This window comes from Lonchura striata, chromosome 1 (genome assembly GCF_050655825.1).
Source record: "Lonchura striata isolate lonStrDom1 chromosome 1, ASM5065582v1, whole genome shotgun sequence".
Taxonomy (NCBI): Eukaryota; Metazoa; Chordata; class Aves; order Passeriformes; family Estrildidae; genus Lonchura; species Lonchura striata.
In genome coordinates this window covers 29,524,098-29,540,837 of record NC_140703.1, presented here as the reverse complement: position 1 = coordinate 29,540,837, position 16,740 = coordinate 29,524,098, and the positions used below count along the sequence as shown (strand labels likewise).

General features: G+C 35.5%; 1 protein-coding gene across 9 annotated transcripts in view; it reads right to left on the bottom strand.

Annotated features, from left to right (window-relative positions):
- STXBP5L (syntaxin binding protein 5L) overlaps positions 1-16,740 on the bottom strand; it is a 181,651-nt gene that overhangs the window by 103,377 nt on the left and 61,534 nt on the right. For all 9 annotated transcript variants that reach the window (XM_021549139.4, XM_085572371.1, XM_021549141.4 and 6 more), the window contains exons 3-4: positions 12,643-12,724; positions 10,552-10,652 (exon numbers count right to left, since the gene is read on the bottom strand). In XM_021549139.4, coding sequence (XP_021404814.2) covers positions 10,552-10,652; positions 12,643-12,724 — 183 coding nt within the window. The remainder of the gene's footprint in view (positions 1-10,551; positions 10,653-12,642; positions 12,725-16,740) is intronic.

Genomic DNA, 16,740 nt, shown 5'->3' with positions numbered 1-16,740 from the left:
CTGACTCAAGGTCACTACACAACAACAACAAAAAAAAAAGAATAAAAGTTCCAGAAAATCAGTGAGGTGAGCAAATTAATGAAACAGGGTTGGAAAACAGACTCCTGCTCTCATCTTTGGGGGAAAGACAATGTACATGATTTTTCTGTTGTCTACTGGCTTGTGAAATCACTATTTCATATTTGTAATACTTCACTTGTCCTTCATAAATTTCTTTGATGGTTAAGGAAAAATGGTGCTGTAATACCCAACAGTGACAGTGATGGGTAATACAGAGCACAGTAAGAGCCACTAAGTTTCTTAGCAATGAAAGAAAACCAAATAACAAAGGCTGGAACAGGAGGATGATGTTCTCAAAAGAGAAAGTTTTTGATGTATTTATTTCATTGATTTTGTAGAATCTGCATTAAAGAACCCCAAACACCTAAGGGTAGATTTTCTCTCATCCCTTCATGCAACACTGAATGCATAAATCAAAAATGCAGTTTTTGGTTTCTAATCTCATAGTTCCAAAAAAGTAAATTGAGACCTAGCTCAAAGATGAAAGGTTGAAACTTGTCTTTTGTTTAACAGTTTGACTTCACAGAGCTGTTAGAAAAGTAAAGATATGTTAGTATTCCACCCTCTGCTAGCTGAAACATACACTAATCTGTGTTTATCATACATTCTTACTAAAATAAGTTTAAACCCAATTTTACATCAAGATCAATCAAATTATTTTGAATGACATGCTAAAATCACAATAAGGCTGAAATACTGAAATTGACTCCAAAGAAAAAATAATTTTACATGTGTATGCTTTTTCTTTGTATGCATGCTTTTTTCCTTAACAGCTTCCATCAATTAAAATCATGTAGACTTATTGGAGACCAGCTGTTCTCATTTGTTGCGCTTCAGTAGACAAGGGACTCTGTGATTAATGGTCCTTGTTTTTCTGCAATCTGTAGTCTCTCTTCTCTTCCTGCTCATATACTGTTTAATGACATAATCTGAACACTGACATTACTAGCTCTATTTCTGATTTACTGGAATAATGCCCAGAGTTTATTGTGACAGAAGGAAAAGTATCCTTTGCATTGCATTGGGTTCTTGCTCGAAGCTGACATGTGTCTGGGCAGGAAAGAGGTGATGTGGTTTCCAAGAACCAAATGACTTACTGCAACTGAATGGGTGCATGTTCTTCACTGCTCTAAGATATGAGTGGAAATTTAATATAACAAAGGTCAAAGGAAAATCTGAACATAACTCTGAAAGATGTCTCAAAACTCTAATTTGAAAACCTCAAAAGAGAATATCACATAATTCCCATATCTACATTATAAGTGTAACAAGAAAATTCCGATTGATAGTGTGTACTGTTTATGCTGCATGAACTTGCATACATTTTAAAATACTTTTTTTTTCTGTTGTTTGATATGATGCATTTTTGTATTACAGTATTGGGCCCCTCATTTGTTATGACTGAAACCATGCAACAGCTGTTCATTACATAGCTGTGAGCATATATTTTAAATTTTGCTATCCAAACCTGGCCTCAGAGCAATTTGGCAACATATCTGCTATGTGAAAACAACATAACATGTCACCCTGTGTTTTCTCAAAAAAGCATAAATCTACTGGCAAAAATGTTTTATTTTTTACAAAGCATTAGAAACAACCAGCACACTGCTCAGCACATGATGTAAGGTTTGACAGCATATAGCAACATTATGTCTCCTGCTAAGGAATCTTTTCCAGAAGGAAGAAACCCAGCCAAACAATCACATGTGGCCAGGTGACATAAAATTTAAATAAACCAGGACACATTTATCTTCCCTATTGAAGGAAAAGTAAAACTTCACTAAGATGTTTTTTTAAAATTTTGAAGAGATGGATTATTTTCTCAGAGAAATAACAGAAGAAGCTACAGCCAAAGAGACCCAAAGAAAGATATAGATTAGAAAAGTGGGGTTTGTCAGGTCAGAGGGCCTGTGCTGTTGTTAAGTCCTCAGGTAATTGTGCCAGCTATACATTTTTCTCCAGCAGCTCTATGGAACATGATGGTTTCAGTGTGCACGTGTTAAGTGATTGGTTGTAAGTCATCTTTCAGGGTTTTTTTGCTCTTCTTTTCTGCCCTTCAAAGACAGCTGCTAGCTCTAAGAATAATTCACATGTAGCATATCAGGCATTTTGCCCCCAGAGAAGTTGTTTAACAAACACATATAAAGGCAGATACTGTGGCATAATGCATTTAAGGACTTTTTAAATTGAAATGAAACCAGTGATAATAATATTGGCAGAATCCTGATGGACTAAAAGTTACTTTGGGGAAGAGACTGTAAAAGCCACCATTTAGAAAGAAAAGAGAGTCTTGAATTCAAATTTGGATCTGGATATGAAGAGAGATCCTTCTAATATTCTAGAATGAAAACTATGACCAGGACTTCTGTGATCTTCATTTAGAGTAACATTTACCCTTGTGTAATTTAAGCATAAAGAAACCAAACTGGTTTTAGAATAGCCATCTTAAGGCCTTGCAGCACTTTTTCTGCAGTGGCACCAACTCGCAGATTGCATTACAAATCCCACCCAAGATGGTAAGCATAAAAATCTAAACCTGATAAAATTAAGCCATGATGTTATCTCTGATGTTCTGACTGTAATGTTATTACTACTTGCTCACCTATTCTTAAAAATACAGACTAACCAAGGTTTGGAGTCCTTCAAAATGTTTTTCCTTCAAAAGGAAAAATTTTGAAAGTTATAGTAAAATATGCAAGGTAGGTTCACCAAAGTAAGGCTATCCAGAATATTCCAGTTATAAGTAATAAAGCATATGTCAATATGCTCAATATAGCACTTGTAAAAAAAATCACTATAAAATTATATTTTTAATGTATAATTTACACTTGGTTTTACTGCAAAAGGATTTTTTAAAATTGGATATTTGAGAGATTCCCAATAATTAGTTTTACAGATGTTGTAATTTCACAATTGATCTTGGTACTAATACTAATGAAACCTCTGAGGGACACAGTATTACAGAGGAAGGACAATCTGCATGAGTAAAGTACAAGAAATTGAATTAAATTTAAAATGCAAAGGGCACAGCCTCAAACTTCAAAGAACTTCCACTTTAGGGTTAGAGCTCATGATACAGAATTGATGGGAAAAGATAACTTCAATCTTCTTTGTCTTGCTTTGCTTCCGCTATTGAAGGCTTGCACTGAAAAGCAGCAAATTCCCTGCCAGAATATCCCTAGATATACATCAGAGAAGAAGTGTAATGGGTGTATTAGTCAATCACAGCAAGACCACAAACACTGGTAAGATGAAGCCACATGAAATGAAGATGCCATTTTTGAATGCATCAGTAAACATATTCCTGCAGAGATTACAAATGAAAATGGTATTGTCAATGGCCACAGCACAGATGGGACCCTATCTAGAATGTGTTTCCTTGATGAATCATCAGCTCAGAGAAAACTGATATGAGGAAAAAGGCCCAAAGAAAAGAAAAAGTAATGAAGACAAAAGAATTATAAAGGAAAATACAGAATCTTGAAAAAAAATAAACCAAAACCCAAACCAACACAGAACAATTTTCCTGCAGAGCAAACTGTGGATTTCAGCTTGGGTAGTTATATAACAGTGCAAGATCCTGGGTGGGGGACTTTTGCATGTGGAAAAGTTGGTGATCCACACACAAGTGACACCAAGTAGGCACCAGGGGCCCATGAGCAGGGTGGTCTCCAGCCTGTGTGGAGCTGCACGTACCCCTCGGAAGCTGGACAGACACAGCCAGCTTGGTGTCACTGAGAAGCCTGCAGGCAGCTCCCACCTGGTGGCTGCACCAACAGTGCAGAAGGAAGTTTTAGTGTTAATGTCCTTTCTGTTTGATAGTAGGAATAATGCACTTAGCTGTCTCTTTACAAGAAAATCCTATAATAACTTGGATGACAAAAATGGGGTGACACTTTATAGATAGGTTACCTGCTGACTGAAGGCCTGTGTGACGATGCCCAACTCAGGGCTCCCAGCATCTACAGGGATGCAAGATTCCCTGTGCTCTTGTGCCATTCTTTGTAGTGCTAGTTCTAATAAATAGCATTTTGAATGCTAACTTCTAGGGCCTAGAGTGCCTTTCTTCCTGGGATCATAAGGGACTGGCAAAGCATTAATGCCAAACATCATCGGCTTGTTCATTTAAGAAAGGGAGGTATATGAGCTCTCTGGTGTGCAACTGAGGGAACCAGACTGAGGAGGTCCCTTCAGCTCCATTCCACTAGAAGACTCACATGTCTGTCACAAAGAATAATGATCATTGAATTTTCATTCTATTTCAGTAGATTGAAGTCTCAAAAATCTATCAAATCAAACCTTATGATTCTTGGTATCAATGAGCAAATCTAATTTTTACATTTTTGCTCTTTGCTGATTGTTTAGCTAACCTGTGTTGAAGACAGAAAAACCCCAAAATGCTTTTGCTTGATTTTTTTTTATAACCCAGATAGTTTTCATTTCAACTGGGTTGCATGACACTTTTCCGGATGAGCTTATGGCTCTCATTGATCCTACAGGTCAAGTGCAATATGAAATTTTCTATAATATGATATAAGATGTGAAAAAATAATGCTCTTTTTTTTATTTTAACACAGAAAGCAGAGGCATGTGGTAAATAAATACATTAACAAGATTTGGGTCAGTCTCACTGAAGAATCTTTCCAGCCTTTTGTGCTTCTGAAGTGACATTTGACAAAGTTAGCTTTCTTGTCCTGCAGCACTAAGGTATAGCCCCCTAAAGGTTTTTAAGAGCTTCAGGAATCTTGTCAAGCTCAAGAATTGCATGAAAACATTGGGTTTTGAAACCCCCAATCACCATTCTTTCAAAAGTGAAAAATGCTGATGCAAGACACACTACACATATAAAATCAACCAATCAACCAACCAACCAACCAACCAACCAACCAACCAACCACTGCCAAAACCAACTACAACTAAACAAAACCCCAAACAAAAACCCCCAGAAGAATGTTTTGCAAAATCTTCATCAGGATGTGGAAGTGAATGCCAGTCACATGGCTTCTTTTGGTTTTCTCATTTTTTTCCATCTGAGAAAATTTACATTCTTTCCAGAAACTGGCATGGTTTTATGGTGAAACATTGCTTTATATTTTGGGTTCCATGGTTCTTTGCAATAGTTGAATGCTAGACCATACCATATAATCACAATCTGTTTTGTTGTATAGCATGACCATGCAACTGTACAAAACCTTGCTTGATGACAGCCTCTGACTAATTTGAAAGTACATAAACAGAGTTTGCAGCTATACACTATTAACCAGGAGGTTCATTTATGAGCAGGCAAGCTATCACAGGAATCCAGTTCCTTGAACAGGCAGTGAGGCAGAGAATCTACTTTAACTAACCCACAAGTTCCCTAATACAAATGAATAGACCCAGGTACTGCTGTGACTGCACAGCCAGTCACCAGTATTCACTCAATAGCCTCTTGCTGTCATTTTGATGAGGTTTATCTGCAAAGGAGAAAGTATTTAAAATGCACTTAACACAGGACACAAAACCCTGCAAAGATACAGTAAGGCAAATAAGATTCCTACTGTCTGGAAAGAATATAGATCCAAGAAATTACCTTATTTAAAAACACTCTTTTTTTGTTGTTTTGAGTTTGGTTTGTTTTAATTTGTTTCCAAGCATTTGGAGTAATACTCTCAATCATCTTGTTCAAGATCTCAACTGTAGGAGTCAAATTTCTAATTAATAGTGAGTTACAGTTAACAGAACTGCTCCAAAAGTCGCCCACTTAAAAGGCTCCTCTTGCTCTGTGCCAGCATAATTTAACACTGAATAAAGTGTTAAGAGTCTCCAAGCCAGTTATACAGATTGTGTCACCTGGTGACTCCCCTCATAAGGGCACTTGTGGCATTGTCTTGCCAGTAGTGAGGAGTGCATGCAGGTGGATTTAATGACACTCTGTGCCACACTGTGCTCAGGTGTGCTGCTGCAGAACTGTGGGCTCCTTTGTCACTCAGCAGTCAGCAATGGCTGAGAGAAGGAAGAGAGGAGGGCTGTCCCCTGTGACAGTGAGCACACCTGAGCCAGTTCAGCTTCAGAATGCCAAGAGATGAACTGTGCTCATAAGTGAAATGAGCTCCTGCTGGCTCATAGGACCTGGATTTCACACTGCAATCCTTGCTGGTTTTCCTCACCCAGCTGCACTTCTATTAAATGAGAATCTGTAAGCTGCTGTATATTTAAAGCTGTACTTGCTGAAATCTGCTCTGATTATGTTAAAAATAATGAAGACCTATAATAGTTTCCAGTGGTTTTGCTTAATCCTAATGTTCTTTGCAGAAGATTGAGATAGTGTCTAGTTCCAGTAGCTGAGTTATTTATTTTGCCTAAAATGCCTACTGAAGATCAATCTGGCATCTCCTATGACATCAAGGAAGGAAAAAGAGGTACTAACATATGGAAGGTGTCCACAATTTTGACCTTAAAAACACTGAGGCAATTCTTATAGAATGTTTACAGAGTTTAAAATGTTCTACCTGTCTACCCTATTTGTAAGAGAAACCATAAATCATGTATTATCAACCATATGCTACTTTCAAACATGTCTTTGAGTAACTGTCTTATCATTACAGCTCTTGGTATGGAGCCAAGCACTGAGACACATTGCTTACATTTGTATTTTCTTGAAAGTTCTTAATGCATTGTATTACATTCCAATTATAGCTATAGAAATCTAAGATGATTACTTCATATAAAATAAATATATATTTTGGCAAAAATATATAATCAGCTTAAGTCCAACAAAGTCCAGAGCATTATGCGGTAAACCAGAAAATATCTGTTTGCCATTACGTCTCTTTAGTGTTTCTTCTACACTTGCTCCAAAGAGACACTTAGTCAAGGAACAGTGAATTATGAATTATTATTGCTTGTGCTGCATCATCATTGGTTTAACAGTAAGTCAGAAGAAGAAAAAGCTAAATCTGGAGAAGCTGCACATTCTGATTTAATAGCTGTAAAAGTGCACTTTGCTAGTGAATTATTATTCATAAACCATTCAGTGTCTTAATACTGAATCTTACCTATTAAGTCAAAGAATACTACTTTTAAGTGTTCTTTGCTCTTTACAACTATGTTTTTACCAATATCCAAGGAAAAGAACAAACATTTTTACTTTTGAGGGAGGGAGAGAGGGGATATATGCATGTATGCACTTGGGGAAACTTGACTCAAGTAATTGCAGAAACCTATATAGAAACACTGCTAAAGAGCAGATTTGAGTCCATTATCCTGAAATCTTAAATGTCATGAAGCAGGAGCAAATGGCAAATTAAACAACTCAACTACATGATGACTGGTGCATTGTGAGTAATAGCCAAAGAATTAAGTGACATTCATCTGTCTAACAGAAACTACAGCTCTATGGTTCATTTACCAAATACCAAAAAAACTCAGAATAAATTGATTCTACGTGAATGTGAATTAATCAAAGTCAAATAAAACAAGTACTTGGAATAACAAAATCATCTTCATCATCACAAGCAGATAAAATATTAGAATTTTAAGTGCATTATATTGTATCACTTCATGAAGTAAATCTGCCATTTGTTAGAAAAACCAACTAAACCAAACAGTGTAACAAGGAGACAAACATACTGGATGAATAAAATTAATTTTTTTTTTAAACCTGAAGAGAGACATGCAAATGGAAAAATCTGAACGATTCACATGTTACATTTTCATATATAAAATGCACCAGAACAATTATGTGTTTGGCCCTGTGAAAGCTACCTAAATCTAAAATTAAGTTATATTAGAAATAATCTTATAAGAACAAGCCTTTTACTTTTTAACACTTCCCTATGGCATCTTTCAATACCTTAGTATTTTTTGAAGACATACATAAATATTTTAAACCTATTTTCTGTCAACAAGCATTTCTCCCCATTTAAGAAACATTTTAAAACCAGCTTGTTCACTGGTTCACAAACTTAAGACAAAATAATCTCTATTCAATATGAATCTTGCTTTCTCTTAACTCCCCTCTGCAAGAGGAGAGGGGAGGATGAAAAGAAACTATTTTTAACTGTTCCTAAGTGAGAAAACCTTATTTTTTGGAAGCCAGACCTTTGAATTTCTTGAAGAAAATCAATACTGATCTTATCGCTACATCAGCTTCTCAAGTTCCCCTTACATTCATTTTCTCATAGATTTCATATAGCTAGGGAAATTGTTATTTCATTCACTATTTCTCTGAGCATTCCATAATTTAGAGCTTCTGTCCTCTAACACCAAAAACATATTCAGAAAAAAATGAAAGTTCTCTTTTAGGCTTAGCTCTATTAGGCATATAAACGTTCCAAACTGAGAGGGTTAATTAGAGCTTTAGCCTTATTTTTTTGCTACTTGCCCAGAGGCTTACGTTGCATTTTACATATTAAATGTGTAATTGAGCTTAGAAAATTGAAAGTTAGATGATTTAAAATAAATTTATATGGATGTAAAAAGAAAATATAATAAAAATGAAGAAATTTCATTCTGAAGCTAAGTGCTTGAATAATAATGAAACAAAAAACAACCAGAATCTTAGGGCAGTGCTAGAGAACCCTGAGAAGGAATGAACTGCCTACAATATTATATCTTCATATTTATGGAAAACTTTTTTAATTTAAGACTGGACTTACTTCTTTGACAACATCATATTGCAGGATATTTGCTTCACAGACTCTGATGTGCTAATAAAAATTCTTTAAATGGCAGCAATTGAACCAGTTACACAAAATATACATAAATATTATATATTTATATATATTTGTATATATATTACATAAACATATATTTATGTATATTTATATATATATTTAAATATACTTTTTGTTCACAACATACTAGATTTTGATAAAAGGCAGTATAGTTAGCTATGCATTTGTTACAAATAACTTATGTTCTCAGATCTTACTTGCACCTCATTCAAAAATGTAATTAGAGAAAATTTGGTTTTAAGCCAAGTTTTCCAGTATTCTAAACAACTTGCATACAAATATCTTGTTTAATGTTTTAGGGTGTCAGACAAAAAAGAAAATTAGGTAAATGTGATGACAAATATTTGGCTCTTAGCAAAGCACAAATGTGTGTGAGTTCCTCTTAGCAAGAAATGCTGATAAAATATTGACCAAGATAACAGGTTAATATCTCTGAACAGAAGGCAGAGATGAACAGAGGCTGCATTCTTATAAGCAATGATTGGTTAGGTTGTGTGTCAGATTGCTGACTGGGAGAGCTCGACCAAGATGTACTGGAATTGCTTCTATGATATTTAGATTTATCAATGACAAATTGTGAATAATGCACCTACCTGATGAAAATACCAAGATTCAAACATTTCACCATATGTAAAATGATAATTTACTGTCCAGAAGCAGCTAGAAATGCACATCTAATTTTTCATTTTCATCTTCCCTCACACAGTCCCAAACCACTCGATACACTTTTGCTATAAGCTATAAACTCATTGGAATCAGGCTATATATTTCCTTCCCACTACAAATTATGACCCTCAGTGACATTTTAGTGGAAATATGATTTTTATCTAGATAATAAACAACAAAGAAAAATGTATTTCCATAATAATTTTCAGACTTGTTGCAGCTAAAGATTTGATGAGTCTGTTCACTTCATAGCTCTGGTGAAGTACTGGAATCTTTTCCCACTGCACAAGCAAATATATAAATATCAAAAAAAGCTGGTGCACCTTAATAAACAATGAATGTACATGCAAAGAGAAAGAAAATATGAGTTAAATTTCCAGTTAAAAACAACTGCTGCATTTATGCACTGAATTTTGGTCTCCTGACTACAGCCCTAATTCCTTAAGAGAAACTTGGAACTTTTTCTCACTATTAATAGATGTGTAGCACTGAAGTTCCCTAACATCCTATCAGGTTTTACTTGGTTGACTGAATACAGATTGAAGTGCTCAGCTCCTGTTTGAGTTTAAAAATTACAACCACTCATTTAATCTCTTTTTAGTAGGGATTTCTACAATTAGGTACTGATAAAGTAAAATTTAGAAAAACACTCTGATTCACTTTACACTTATCAGAGTTTCCCAAATTCACAGTCTATTTCCACTTAACTTCCAGTATTTTACAAAAATAAAATTATTTCAAGATAAAGAAAATAATTATTACCCTCCTACAGTCAGCTGAAGTACTCTGTCTGTCTATTACTGAACAACAGTTCAGCCAAAAGTGAGTGCTTGTGTCCAGTCTGAAGAAAAAACAAATTAGTGTTCACAGCAGTTCATGCAAAAAGAAGTAAAATGAAGAACATTTTGGCAAAAAGAAGACTAAGTTTTCTAGTCCTGAGAAAGCTGCAGAAAGAGAAAGTGAAGTTTTTGTTCCATAGAAACAAACCTGAAAGAAAAATATTCAAGGCAAAACTATATCCACCTGTAGAAAGGCAAAATGTAGTATAAGAAATCCAGGAAGTATTATTTTTGCAATGAGATCTCTACTGTGTGTCATGTATTCTTACCTTTCTCTGTTAAATTTCAGAGAATGTAGAATAGCTGGTCGTTTCTGTCGGAGATTCCACAAATGAAGTGCATCATCTGCACACGCACTGACCAAAGCACCCTAGAGCAGACACAAAACACAGCAACACGTTATTTTTCTGCAGGCTCTGTATTATTCTTACATGATTTTCACTGCTAAAGATCTACCTGTAAAACTGGCAGTTTATGAAAAATTTTCTTCTAGAACAAAAATACTCTACCACAAATAATACACAATTGAATTGATCTGGTAAATGTAAACATTTCAAATTAGTACAATATCAGCCAAAGTTAAATTAAAACTCCATCAATTTAATATTCAAATTAAAGCTTTGTACCAAGGTTACACAAGCCAACTCTCAAGTCTTCCACATTAGCAGAAATATTAACAAAATGGAAAAGAGACAACACTTACTTAAAAAGGTGAGTGTCAAAGACATAACTAAAGAAAAAAGGGATTAGTGCATGCATGGGCACATACATGACAGTGCCAAACACAGCTTAGTAGTCATATCAAGGTAATTCAAAAAAATGAAAATTCAAAACTGGAACTGTGAAAAGAGGATGCAAATGAGAAAGTAGGGACAGGTAGCAAGAGGACAGGATGTAGAAGAACTAAGAGATATAGACAGAAGGAGAGAATCTTTATCACAGATCAGAAATAAATACTCTGAAGACTGGTTCTGCTTGTGGTGTCCCCAAAATGGTCATCTCTCAAAGCCCAGGCCTCTATCTGACTGAGAAACTTGGAGTGAACTTTTAACTGCCTTTCTCCTCATCACAGAATATTGATGACATGTGAAAATTACTTGTAGGGGAAGCTCCCTACAGCTCCTGCAGTGGTTTGCTATACTTACACTGCAGATCAGGCCAGGCACAGATCTACCCTTGTTAATTACCATGACAGAGGGGAACAGATTACCCAAAAACAAGGTGATGCTTTATACTGAGGAAGGAGAAGCATGTAACAAGAAACATTAGTTCCTACAATCTATGACTGACTGATAAACTTCTATAATCCTAGCAAATGTTCAATGTTGACTTATGCAAATAAAATTTATGGAGGTGAGACTTCTCAAGTACAGTGTAATGCATACTTCAATTCTCATCTCCCAAAGAGTCATAAAGACTGTCCACCATGGAAATCAAATTAATCCAATGTATTAGGGGGTTTGCTGGCCACCCAATGAAAAGCAAGATTAGTGATTTAAACTTTGTCCTTCCTGTTCTCATCCCTGCATTCCTCTTATGAATTTCACCGGACAGTTTCTAAAGTTTTGGTCCTCCCTCCTCAGTGTCTGTGCTTCATTTACTTTCTCCAAATAGGTGTAGCAAAAAATTAAATATTTTTCAGGTTTTAAAAAACCCATAAAACTAAAACTCTTTCTCTGAGAAGTTTTAAGGTCTCCCCATTTACAAAGAGGACTTGCAAAAGTCAAAAGTGTTTCCTTATGTCATGGGAGAAAATTAATCAAAATTGAACTAAGATTTGGACAACTTCTGAGGTGCTCAGAAAAAACCCCTCTGATTTGTAGTCACCAGAAAGTCTTCTGGCCTATTCCCAGCTTCAGAACCTTCTACAAAGAGCAAGCTATAATCTGGCACTGATTCTTCATGTTGTCTAAATTTGATTTTGACAAAGAGAGACTAAGCATGATGGTTTGATTGATGATCCCTGCAATTGCTTCATGTAATGGCATATCCCCAACTATTGAGTTTTCAGTCAATAACCATCAATATATTTTAATAGAAAGATTTAGCTCATTTATTAATTTCTATTTGAACCAGAACTGTGCAGCATATTTAGTAACTTAATGGATTTTACATAATTTTACACACATTCATGTATTGACTGTCTTTTGTTCAGTACTTTAAACTGATTATAGGAAGGCAATACTCTTCCCTGAGTGCAGTCCCATAAATATTCTTCTAAAAGGCTGTATGTTGAATGTCCTCTGGATGTACACCACTTATTTGTTGGCACAATTTGTCAGTGGGAGAAGTCATATCACTCAATTACAATAACATGAATTGACTTATTCAACTAAATTTTTGAGTAATTATGTCCTTACCTCATTGATTAAGAACTGGAGCTGCAGAACTGCAGCACCACTTTCATGTTGGCAGTAGCAATCAACACCAGGCCTGCCCAATCTGTTGTCATCAAAGTCAAGGATTCTAACATTCCTGTTATCACCAGAAGTAAAGAGGGAAAGAAAGAACTACCAATTAAACTCTAATTAACCTTTAATTAACCTCAATTCTTCTTGCTTTCTGTAAAACAAAAGAATTCATGCTGACATTCCACTATTCTAATTGCAGTACCAACATCAGCAACCTGAAACATGTGCAATTGTGAGTGATCTATTCTAGCCTATTTTTTTTCCTGTAAAACAAAGTACATGAATTAACATATAAATTCAGCAGGATGCATCTTAAATTTATTTTTATGCATTACTGGTTTATATAACACATTAATGTACCAGATTTTTGTACTTATTAAGACTAGATAGATAATGAATGTAGCTTTTTATCTGTTCTCTTCAGGTTTTTTTCTGTGCATGCTAAATTTTCATCTCCTTAACTTAGAGGATGATGGCCTTTCTCATCTGAGTCAGAGACTTTAGCAAGAAACTGTTGTTCCAGAAAATTACTGAAGATCGAAAGTAAGGCAAGAGGAGAAATATGAAATAAATTATTAGCAACCATATTGTGTGAAACTTATGAAACACCACATAGAAATATCATGATTATTATTAGAAACAATATTTTACAATATAGAGCTTGATCCACTTGTAATATACAATCATATTAGCATATTGTGAACCCTGACCAAAAAAAGCCAACTGTCCACTCACTTTAGCTGCAGGTAAATGTCAGAATCTTTACTTCCCTTTTCACAGGAGAAAGATGTACAGTGAACCATTCTAATATTGGCCTCCAGAAAGTATAATCCATTAATAAGCAAATTTGAGGTTTAGAAGTTCCAAGTATGAAACAACTGCTCTTTCAATTGTTAAACAAGCAGCTTAATGGATACCACTTCCCCTGAGACCTGAACTCTACTATTGATTTTGTCAGCTGGTGTAGTGGTTAACATTTGGGAGAAAGAAGTATTTTTTCTTACCTGAGCCTTCATTTCTCTATTTGTAAGATGGAGATAGAGCTTTATAAAACTGGTGTTTATAGATTAAAAGTTGTGTATAACACACCGTAACTACATTACAGAACAGCAAGGCAGAGAAAAAGAAATAACTCCATTTGCTGCTTGCTCCCAAGCTGTAGTCATGGATACAATAATAACTGACAAAATAATAAAAATCTGCATCTTTTAGACAACAAATTCAAAATGGACAATAAAGATATATTGTAGTCTAAGGCACTTTCTAAGTGTTGATGGTAATCCGCTGCTCCATTCTGAATGACTGTTTTGTGGCACTCTTTTTTAACACTTAACAACCATTTGTAATGTGAGAGAAAGTACCAAAACCAACCAATCAAGTCACCAATCCACCTGGGATTTCAAGCTAACTGGAACTTTTAAGAGAAAAGTGCTTTCCTTTTAATCTGAGTTTAATACTCAGTGCAAATACATGGCACTACTTAATGATTGTTCTTAATGAAAATTACAGCTGCATTGTCCTGATTAAGCATCTGTCACCCCCCAGCATCAGCTCAGTATCATGCTAAGTCAGTTTTCTAGGAAACATCCTAGCAAAGTAGATTATTTCACTCAGCATATCCCAAACAAACAAAGCACTCTCCAAAAATTCACATTTATATGCATCAGTGTTCACCCTGAAAAACAAATTACTAAAGTACTCACAAATTACTAAAATAAGAGAGAAATTGTGCTGTCTGCTTCATCTGGCCAGTTGCCCTGAAGTGAGAACTGATGCTTAAATAGCAGCATTAGCACTGACTGCTGGTGGTTTTCAAACATTCTGGGAGCTGCAGTGAGGCCCTTCCAGCAGAAGGAGCTGAAGAGATATGATGACTTGGCATATGTTCTTGGCACTTGAGCCCATCTTCTGCAAATTCTGTGTTTTGCTGCCAAGCATGGAGAAGTACAACCTTACCTCATCAAATCTTTTCACAACAGTGTATTACAAGAGGACATACAGCAGAAGAAGTACCTATAGGTCAGGCTTAGGACTGACTTTATTCTTTTTACTTTTGCCTTCTCATTAAATGATGACTCTGCTTATATATATATATATATATATATATATATATATATATATATATAGTACATATATTTATATATACTCTCTCTATATCAGGGAGAATGGAGTATCTCTGAGGATATTAAAAGGGGGGGGGGCTCAGTAAATATAAATACTGCAAAGTAGACACCATGAGTTTCAAGAATAAAAGCTAGTCACTATCTTCTCTCTTATCACTATGTTGAATCTCCCAGGGCCTTCAAAGTCATGCCAGATTATCCTAATTTATACATAAAAGGAAAAAAGATGAAACTAAGTCTGGATGTCTTTTGGGATCTAGAGCAAAACAAGTAGAATTAGAATTACATACATCAAGCAGTGAAAGTGTGACAGTACTAACATTCTAAAAGAAAAGTGTTCTTTCTGAAAACTACACTTAATCCTGGTTTTAAGATCTGTGAGAGTGAAACAGGATTTCTGCTCTTCATTCACTTGTATGCAACACTTTCTGACTGGGTGTTTCAACATCCTGATATTCCAAAGCTTATAATTACTTGGGAAAAAATCAGTTGCTAAGATGACTAATTTTCAATACTTGGATTCATCTTCCAAGATGCAGACTTCCATGACAGCATAATACATTAGTAACCAAGAATTTACACTCTCACATCCTAGAAATTAAAGTTGTCAGTGAATGATTACATTCATGATGAGAGGTAACAATGACTAAATCTTTTAATAGCATGATCTGTGAACACTTTCTACAGTACCCCACAGCTTTTTTATTCCATGATTCATTTTTACTATGTGATACAGACAGACCTGATGCGTGTCATTCTTCTCAGACGTTAGTAGTAATGGAATCCAAAGACTTGAAAGTCCTTGGTGTTCACTGAGAACCAAAAGTGCAGATTACTACAGAAATGACTCAGGAAGTTGAGGCCAGTGTCACTTGCAGCAGGTATTTAACTTCTTAGGATCAGAATGGGATGAGGTAGGACATGTTTTCCTTCATGAAGACAGTGACTCGTTAGTAGTGCGAGATTAAATCTTCAAGCAATAACAAGGACTGCAGTGTGATTCATTCCTCTTTGCAGGGGCAAGGAAGTGAAGATATGGTGTCATAAAGAACCTTCTTCCAAGGCAGATAGCAGATATCTCAAGTAAAAACTCCTAAATCACATATAGGACCTTTTTCAAAACCAAAACTCTTCCATAGAAGAAAATGACACCAAACTATGTAAACAAGCAGCTCTAACTTTTTTTGGGTACTTAACTAATTTTTTCCATTACTAAGAACAGTCTATGTACAGAAGTGAACATTAGAGCAGAAACCATGGTCTCGCATCTACTGCTTTATTAAAATGATACATACAGGAATGGGAAATCTCCATTTACAGCCTCTCCTTTAAAACATTTGGGAATTGTGGGGTGCTGCAAAAGTAGCATTGCTGCTCTGAGTCCTTGTCATCTGATCTGCACTGACTGGTACATGTTTGAGTAGGACTATACAGCACCCTAAGAGCAGATGCTTGTGGGCTGGTGTTACTCCATTACATAAACCAAGTGCAGAATTGACTTGGGGTGTAACTTGAATATAGGACAGCTTTTTTCTTGCAGAAGACTTATTCCACTGAATTGAGTGATTTATCAGTTTAAAAAGCACCAATGGATTTATCTAAATAGTCAAGTACTAGAATGATCAAAGAATTCAACCACACCACTGACCACCTAAATCAACCAGAAGGTTTGTCAATTGTATCTTTTTCACAGGGCAGATCTTGTCAAAAGATAACAATTATGGAAACAGCACCTTTAGCACCTAGAGTTGCAGTTCTGAACATAGCTACTTTCAGTTCCTGGAATACATATTTTTACAGTTCCCTCATGGAGTCTCTCCATGTCTCATACACATTAATTTTCTACTAAGGACAGTGCATAATTCTGGTACAAATAAATGCCACAGTCCTAAGTCCTAAATAAATGCCTAAGTCCTCAGTACAA